Source organism: Orycteropus afer, unplaced genomic scaffold, assembly GCF_000298275.1.
Source record: "Orycteropus afer afer isolate SDZICR_OR568_19922 unplaced genomic scaffold, OryAfe1.0 scaffold00217, whole genome shotgun sequence".
NCBI classification, from domain to species: domain Eukaryota; kingdom Metazoa; phylum Chordata; class Mammalia; order Tubulidentata; family Orycteropodidae; genus Orycteropus; species Orycteropus afer.
Genome location: NW_006921804.1, coordinates 4,233,908 through 4,243,306, shown reverse-complemented (window position 1 = coordinate 4,243,306; position 9,399 = coordinate 4,233,908). Strand labels below are relative to the sequence as shown.

At 39.4% G+C, this 9,399-nt stretch overlaps 1 protein-coding gene across 1 annotated transcript in view; it reads right to left on the bottom strand.

The window, feature by feature from the left end:
• The window catches only part of NUP210L (nucleoporin 210 like), a 289,674-nt gene that overhangs the window by 240,476 nt on the left and 39,799 nt on the right, over window positions 1–9,399 (bottom strand). The window contains exon 5 of the mRNA XM_007948554.2: window positions 9,203–9,353. Coding sequence (XP_007946745.1) covers window positions 9,203–9,353 — 151 coding nt within the window. The remainder of the gene's footprint in view (window positions 1–9,202; window positions 9,354–9,399) is intronic.

Here is a 9,399-nt window from a genome sequence, read left to right as displayed (position 1 = left end):
TGGGAGGGTATGGTAGGGAACACTGTTAGATAGATAGAGATAAGTATTGATTTGGGTGAAGAGAAGGGCAATGTACCAAATGTGAGTGATCAATATGGTGGCATTGAGGAAGAGAAAGACATAGAGAGCTGCATGGGAGGTACAAACAAAGATGAACCCTTTTGCACATACAGTATTGTGTTGTCAGTAAAGGCAAACATGGGTATATGGGTGGATAGATGGGGGAACAGGCTGAACTAGTAGGTATGTCTATGAGGCGGGGAGTGTACCCAAGAACATGTATAGGGTTGGCAGACAATGATCTTATAAGTTTATGTGTATGATCTGAATTCCCAGGTGATAGTAGAGCTGACAAGGTGCAAGGTTGTAGTCACTTCTTGGTTATAGCTGGCTACCCAGAGGGACTGAGTAGTTGAATCTGTGGACTTGGGACTATAGTCGCAGGGGACATCAAGCTCAATTGGCATAACATACTACATAAAACATTGTTCCACCTCCTACTTTGGCTAGTAGTGACTGGGATGTTAAAAGCTTGCAAGCTGCTATCAGGTACACGATGGATCTCTCTACATCCAGGGCAAACAACTAATGGAGAAAAACAAAAATTCATGGAAACAATAGTCCTAGCGTCTGGTACCCCATCCGATCTGCAGCCTATATGACTTTGAGACAAGAAGAACTAGATGGTGCCTGGCTACCAATGTCAACCACTTGGAAGGGGATCTATGTAGGAGATCCTGGATTGAAAGGGAGAACAATGTGGAATAAAACTCAAAATCATCTGGAGAAAAAAAAAAGGGGGGGGGGAACCAGGTTTTCTGGTCCAATAGAGCCTGGTGGAATCAGTGAGACTATGGCCCTTAGCTGCCCTTCAGGTCTGGAATTGAACCCACACCTGTGGCTTTCAGCCAAACAAAAGACAGGCAGATAAGTTGAACATTTACCTGAGATAGATACACTCCTTGGAGAGGACAATCATGGGAGAAAGAAGGGCTGCTTATACACAGGGAAACAGCTCAGGGGTCAGGAGTGCATGGAGGGATGGACACAGGGAGGAGGTAACTATGGGGAGGAAGTGGGAGGGGAGCTGTTGCATTGTGATAAATTGTGGTCAACATCATGAGACAAAGTGTATGTGAACTGCTGTATGGAATGTGAATTCTCTGTAAATTTTCACCCAAATCACATTTAAAAAAATATAGAATGCATAAAGATCGATATCCTAGGCATTAGTGAACTGAAATGGATTGGTTTTGTCCATTTTGAATCAGACAACCATATGATCTACCACACCAGGAATGACAAATTGAAGAGAAATGGTGTGGCATTCATCATCACAAAGATTGTTTCAAGATCTGTCCTGGAGTACAACGCTGTCAGTGATAGGATAACATCCATACGCCTACAAAGAAGACTAGTTAATACAACTATTAATCAAATTTACCCACCAACCACGAGAGCCAAAGATGAGGAAATTGAAGATTTCTACCAACTTCTGCAATCTGAAATTGATCGAACATGCAATTAAGATGTGTTGATTATCACTTGTGACTGGAATGCAAAGTTGGAAACAAAGAAGTTATCAGTAGATGGAAAATATGGCCTTGGTGATAGAAATAATGCTGGAGATAGCATGACAGAATTTTGCAAGACCAACAACTTATTCATTGCAAATATCTTTTTTCAACAACAGAAACGGCAGCTATACACATGGACTTCACCAGATGGAATACACAGGAATCAGACTGACTACTTCTGTGGCAAAAGGTGACTGCTCATATGCACATTCAAGTTGAAGTTGAAGACAATTAAAGTAAGTCCACAAGAGCCAAAATATGACCTTGATAATATCCTCCTGAATTTAGAGACTATTTAAAGAATAGATTTGATGCACTGAACACCACTGACTGAAAACCAGAGGAATTATGGGATGACGTCAAGAATATCATCCATGAAGAGAGCAAGAGGTCATTAAAAAGGCAAAAAAGGAAGAAAAGACCAAAATGGATCTCAGAAGAGACTCTGAAGCTTGCCCTCGAATGGAGAGTAGCTAAAGCAAATGGAAGAAATGACAGGATAAAAGAGCTGAAAAGAAGATTTCAATGAGAAGCTGAGCAGAAAAGCCAATTACTATAATGAAATGTGCAAAGACCTGGAGTTAGAAAACAAGAAGGGAAGAACACACTCAGCATTTCTCAAGCTGAAAGAACTGAGGAAAAAATTTAACCCTCGAGTTGTAATACTGAAAGATTCTATGGGCAAAATATTGAATGATGAAGGAAACATTAAAAGAAAAAGGATACACAGAGTCACTGTACTGAAAAGAATTGATCAATGTTCATCCATTTCAGGAGGTGGCATATGATCAAGAACCAAAGGTATTGAAGGAAGAAGTTGGAGTGCACTGAAGGAATTGGCAAAGAACAAGGCTCCAGGAATTGACAGAACACCCATTGAGATGTTTCAACAAATGGATGCCCTGCTGAAGGCACTCACTCAGTTACGCTAAGAGATTTGGAAGACAGCTACCTGGCCAAATGACTGGAAGAGATCCATATTTGTACCCATTCCAAAGAAAGGTGATCCCACAGAATGTGGAAATTATAGAACAATGTCATTAATATCACATGCAAGTAAAATGTTACTGAAGAAAATTCAACCATGGTTGCCGTAGTATATTGACAGAGAACTTCCAGAAATGCAAGCTGGATTCAGAAAAGGACATGGAACGAGGGATATCATTGCTGATGTCATATGGATCATGGCTGAAAACAAAGAATACCAGAAAGATGTTTACTTGTGTTTTATTGATTACGTAAAAGCATTTGATTGTGTGGATCATGATGAATATGGATAACATTGAGAAGAATGGGAATTTCAGAACACTTGATTATACTCATGAGGAACCTGTACATAGATCAGGAAGCTGTCATTTGAACAGAACAAGGGGATACTGCATGGTTCAAACTTAAGAAGGCAGTGCGTCAAGGCTGTATCCTTTCACCATACTTATTCAATATGTATGCTGAGTAAATAATCTGAGAAGCTGGATTATATGAATAAGAATGTGGCATCAGGATTGGAGGAAGACTCATTAACAACCTGCAATACACAGATGACACAACTTTGCTTGCTGAAAGTGAGGATGACTTGAAGCACTTACTGATGAAGATTGAAGACTACAGTCTGCAGTATGGATTACACCTCAATACAAAGAAAACAAAAATCCTCACAACTGGTCCAGTAAACAGCTTCTCAGTGGATGGAGAAAAGATTGATGTTGTCAAAGAGTTCATATTACTTGGTTCTACAATAAACACCAATGGAAGCAGCAGTCAAGACTTCAGATGACATATTGCATTGGGCATATCTGCTGCAAAAGACCTCTTTCAAGTGATGAAGAGCAAGATATCTCCTTGAAGACTAAAGTATGCTTAACCCAAGCCATGGTATTTTCAATCACCTTTTATGCATGTGAGAGCTGGACCATGAATAAGGAAGACAGAAGAAAAGTTGATGCTTTTGAGTTGTGGTGTTGGAGAAGAATGCTAAGAGTACCATGGTCTGCTAAAAAAACTAACAAATCTGTCCTGAATGATGTGCAGCCGGAATGCTCCTTGGAAGCAAGAATGGCCAGACTTTGTCTCACCTACTTTAGTTATGTTGTCAGAAGGGACCATTCCCTGGAGAAGGATATCATGCTTGGTAAAGATGAGGGTCAACGAAGAAGGAGAAGGCTCTCAATGAGATGGACAGACACAGTGGCTGCAATGATGGGCTCAGGTATAGCAAGGATTGTGAGGCTGGCACAAGACCAGGCAGTGTTTCATTCTGCTGTGCATAGGATCACTATGAGTCAGAGATGACTCAACATCAGCTAACAACAACAACAACAACAATAACAACTATAGGATTGGTCTTTTTTTTCAAATTCCCTTAATTTCTGTTTGTTCAGGAATGTTCTAATTTTACCATCATATTTAAGAGACAGTTTTGCTGGATATATAATTCTTGGTTGGCAATTTTTTTCCTTCAGGGTTTTGTATATGTCATCCCATTGCCTTCTTGCCTGCATGGTTTCTGCTGACAAATTAGCAGAATAGTCTTATTGGTTGTCAACCAATAGTCTTATTGGTTGTCCTTTGTAGGTAACTTTTTTTTTTTTTTCCCCTGAGGTGTTTGTCAAGATTTTTTCTTTGTCTTTGGTTTTGGAAACTTTGATTATGCTATGTCTTGGTGACTTTCTCTAGGGGTTTATCCTGCATAGGGTTTGTTAAGCTTCTTGGCTGGGTATCTCTTCACCTTTCATGATACTGGGGAAGTTTCCTGTTTGCAAGTCTTCTATGATTTTCTGTGTGTGTGAGGTTTTTTTTTTTTTTTTTTTCTCCTGTTCTGGAATTACAGTCAGGCTTATGTTAATATTATCTTTTTATATCATCCCATATAACTCTTCTACCATTTGTCTGTCAGTCTGTCATACTATGGTGGCTTGCGTGTTGCTGTGAGGCTGGAGGCTATGCCACCAATGTTTCATATACCAACAGAGTCACCTATGGCAGACAGGTTTCAGCAGAGCTTTCAGACTAAGACAGACTTGGAAGAAGAAAGGGGCCATCCACTTCTCAAAGAATTGGCCAGTGAAAATCTTATGAACAACAAGGAAAAACTGTCTGATATATTACTGGAAAACTATGAATATCCTTGAAACATTGACAAATATCGTGCCATAAGTTAAGCCCCTCAGGTCAGAAGGCACTCAAAATATGACTGCATTAATACGACCATCAAACTACATCATTACATAGCTGTCATACCACTGAAAATTATGGCCTAGCCAAGTTGACACATATTTTGGGGGGACACAATTAAATCCATGACATTTACCCACTTCAAATGACTTTTTAAATTAAATGACCAATTATTGCCTGTCATAGGCTAGGTTCTCTAAAGAAGCAAAACCAGTGAAGCTCATATATATACACACAGAGAGAGATTTATCTCAAGGAAATGGCTCATGTGGTTGTAGAGGCTAGGAAGTGTCAAGTCTGTGGGTCAGACATCAGGCTGGAGCTGCAAGGGCTGAAGGCTATACCACCAGTATTTAAAATACCATAGGGTCACCCATGGTGGACAGGTTTCAGCAGAGCTTCCAGACTAAGACAGGCTTGGGAAGAAGAATGGGGCCATCCACTTCTGAAAAAGTGGCCACTGAAAACCTTATGAATAACAATGAAACACTCTCTATTACTGAAAAATGTTATGAATGGTAGTGAAACTCTGATATAGTGCTAGAAGATGAGCCCCTCAGGTTGGAAGGTACTAAAAATATGATTGGGGAAGAACTGCCTCCTCAAAGTAAAATTGACCTTAATGATGTAGATAGAGTAAAGCTTTGAGGACCTTCATTTGCTAATGGGGCATGACTAAAAATGGGGAGAAAAAACTGCAACCATTCATTAATAATTGGAACATGGAATGTAGGAAGTATGAATCTAAGAAAATTGAAAGTTGTCAGAAATGAAATGGAATGCATAAAGATCAGTACCCTAGGCATTGGTGAGCTGAAATGGACTGGTATTGGTAATTCTGAATCAGGCAGTCATATGGTCTATTATGCTGGGAATGAAAAATTGAAGAGGAATGGTATTCATTGCCAAAATGAACATTTCAAGATCTATCCTGAAGTACAATGTTGTCAGTCATAGGAAGATATCCATATGCCTACAAAGAAGCTCAGTTAATACTACTATTATTCAAATTTACACATCAACCACTAAAGTCAAAGATGAAGACAATGAAGATTTTTACCAACTTCTGCAGTCTGAAGCTGATGAACATGCAATCAAGATGTATTGATTATTATTGGTGATTGGAATGTGAAAGTGGGAAACAAAGAAGAATCATCAGTAGTTGGAAACTATGGCCTTGGTGATAGAAATGATGCTGGAGATTGTATAATAGAATTTTGTAACACCAATGCCTTATTCTTTGCAAATGATTTTTTTTCAACAACATAAATGGTAGCTATACCCGTGGATCTTGCCAGATGGAATACACAGGAATCAGACTGACTACATCTGTGGAAAGAGGTGATAGAGAAGCTCAATATCCTCAGCCAAAATGGCCAGGAGCTCACTGAGGAACAGACCATCAACTGCTCATATGTAAGTTCAACTTGAAGCTGAAAATAGTAAATCAAGTCCATAAGAGCCAAAATACAACCTTGATTATATCCCACCTGAATTTAGAAACCATCTGAAGAACAGGTTTGATGCATTGAACACCAATGACCAAAGACCAGATGAGTTGTGAGATGACATCAAGAACATCATACATGAAGAAAGCAAAAGGTCATTAAAAAGACATGAGAAGAAGAAAGGACCAAAATGGATCTAAGAAGAGACTCTGAAACTTGCTCTTGAATGAAGAGTAGCTAAAGCAAATGGAAGAAATGATGAGGTAAAAGATTTGAACAGAAGATTTCAAAGGGCAGCTAGAGAGGACAAAGTAAAGTATTATAATGAAATGTGCAAAGACTTGAAAATGGAAAATCAAAGGGGAAAAACATGTTCATCATGTTCTCAAGCTGAAAGAACAGAAGGAAAAAAAAAAACATGCCTTGAGTTGCAATACTGAAGGATTCTATGGGCAAAACACTAAATGATGCAGGAAACATCAAAAGAAGATGGAAGGAATACACAGAGTCACTGTACCAAAGAGAATTAGTCAATGTTTAACTATTCCATGGGGTATCATATGATCAAGAAACAATGCTATTGAAGGAAGAAGTCCAAGCTGCACTGAAGGAACTGGCAAAAACCAAGACTCCGGGAATTGACAGAATACTCGTAGAGATGTTTGAACAAACAGATGCACTACTACAGGTGCTTACTCATTTATGCCAAGAAGTTTGGAAATAGCTTCTTGGACAACCAACTGGAGGAGATCAATATTTTTGCTTGTTCCAAAGAAAGGCAATCCAATAAATGGTAGAAATTTCCAAACACTATTATTAATGTCACATGTAAGTAAAATTTTGCTGAAGATAATTAAAAAATGGTTACAGTTGTATATTTATTGGCAGGGAACTTCCAGAAATTCTGAGCTGGATTCAGAAGAGCACATAGAATGAGGGACATCAATGCTAAAGTCAGATGTATCTTGGTTGAAAGCAAAGAATACCAGAAAGATGTTTACCTGTGTTTTATTGACATTCGACTATGGATCATAACAATGATTGTGAAGAATGGAAATTCCAGAACACTTAACTGTGCTCCTGAGTAACCTGTATACAGACGAAGAGTCTGTGGTTCAAACTGAACAAGCTGATACTGCATGGTTTAAAATCAGGAAGTGTGTGCATCAGGTTTGTATCCTTTCACCATACTATTCAATCTATATGCTGAGCAAATAATACAAGAAACTGGACTATATAAAGAAGAACACAGCATCAGGATTGTAGGAAGATGCATTAACAATCTGTGATATGCAGATGATACAATCTTGCTTGCTGAAAGTGAAGAGGACATGAAGCATTCACTGATGAAGATCAAAGACTACAGTGTTCAGTATGGATTTTTACCTCAACATAAAGAAAACAAAGATCCTCACAACAGGAGCAATAACCAACATCACGATAAAAAGAGAAAGCACTGAAGTTGTCAGGGATTTCATTTTACTTTGATCCATGATGAACAGCCATGGAAGCAGCATTTAAGTCTTATCAGATGTCATATTGCACTGGCAAATCTGCAGCAAAAGGTATCTTTAAAGTTTTAAAGAGAAAAGATGTCACTTTGAAGACTAAAGTGCACCTAACCCACACCATGGTATTTTCAGTCACCTCATATGCAGGTAAAAGCTGGACAATGAATGAGTATGACCAACAAAGAGTTGATACCCTTGAGTTGTGGTGTTGGCAAAGAATACTAAAAATACCAGTGGTGTTTTCTATTTTGGTCCTCTAGTGCCACTCTAACAGAAAATACTGCAAGTGGGTGGATGGCTTTAACAAACAGGGATTTATTCTCTTAACAGTTTAGGGGGCTAAAAGTCTAAGTTCAAAATGCCAAGCTCTAGGTCCTGGGTGAAGGCCCCTCTACCTTGGGCTTCAACTCTGCCTCTTGCTCCCAGACCACTGAAGCTAGAGGCTTCTCTTTACTCAGGCAGCTGCTGGCCTGCTGAGGCTGACAAACCCAAGGTCAACAAATAAAATGGCACAGTCCCATGATCAGCAGACAACATGGCAGGCCAGTCACTGATGACTCAGCCAAATGCAGGATCCAACCATGCCAAAAAGCTCCAAAGACCTTTCTCAAAGCTTCTTCTTACATACTTGAAGCAGACCACATCCCTAAGACTACTCAGATGCTCCAGTAGATTCCACCATGGAGCTGATTACCAGCATCATCATGGGAAATAACTACATCCAGCTGCCCAGCCATTCAAAACCAGGCCCAGCCAAGTTGACACATAACCTTAACTACCACAACCATGGACTATCAGAAGAATAAACAAATCTGTCTTGGAAGAAGTATAGCCAGAATGCTCCTTAGAAGTGAGAATGGCCAGACTTTGTCTCACTACTTTGCTCATGTTGTCAGAGGGGACCATTCCCTAAAGAAAGATACCATGCTTGGTAAAGTGAAGGGTAGTGAAAAAGGGGAAGACCCTCAATGAGATATACTGACACAGTGGCTGCAACAATGGGCTCAAGCATAGCAAAGATTGTGACAATGGCACAGGACCAGGCAGTGTTTTGTTCCATTGTACACTGGGTTGCTATGCATCACAGCCAATTCGATGGCATTTAACAGTAACAATGGCAGGCTGCTAGCTCACATCTAAACAACTAGAGGTCGGGTGATGAAGAACCAGATGCAGGATCCAGATCAAGCAAAAAGTCAAGAGTTTTGACAGAATCTCCATAGAAGCAGGCCATGCCCCTGAGGAAACTGCCTTTCAACTGATTGGCTGCTCATAGCAAATCTCATCATAGAGGCAATCACATTTATCAGATTTTATCATGGGTGATGACTACATCATATTTGCCAAACCACTGAGAATCAGGGCCCACTCAAGTTGACACCTAACTTTAACTATCATACTGGCCCAAGTTAGAGGGCTTCTACAATTGATACACAAGAAAGTATTATTTTCCATAGACAAGACTACTAGATAATAGTTTTACCACAAAATTTACCTTATAGAATGATTCATAAATTCGAACTTTTACAACAGCAGCACCAGTTCTAATACCAGATACCAAAATCATATCTCCTCGTTTCTCTTCTTTTTCCATCTCAGCTATATACCTTGGGGGAGAATATTCTGCCTCAGAGTATTTCAGAATCCTAAAGAAATAAAATAAAGATTTTTCTAACAGAATCCAACAATTAG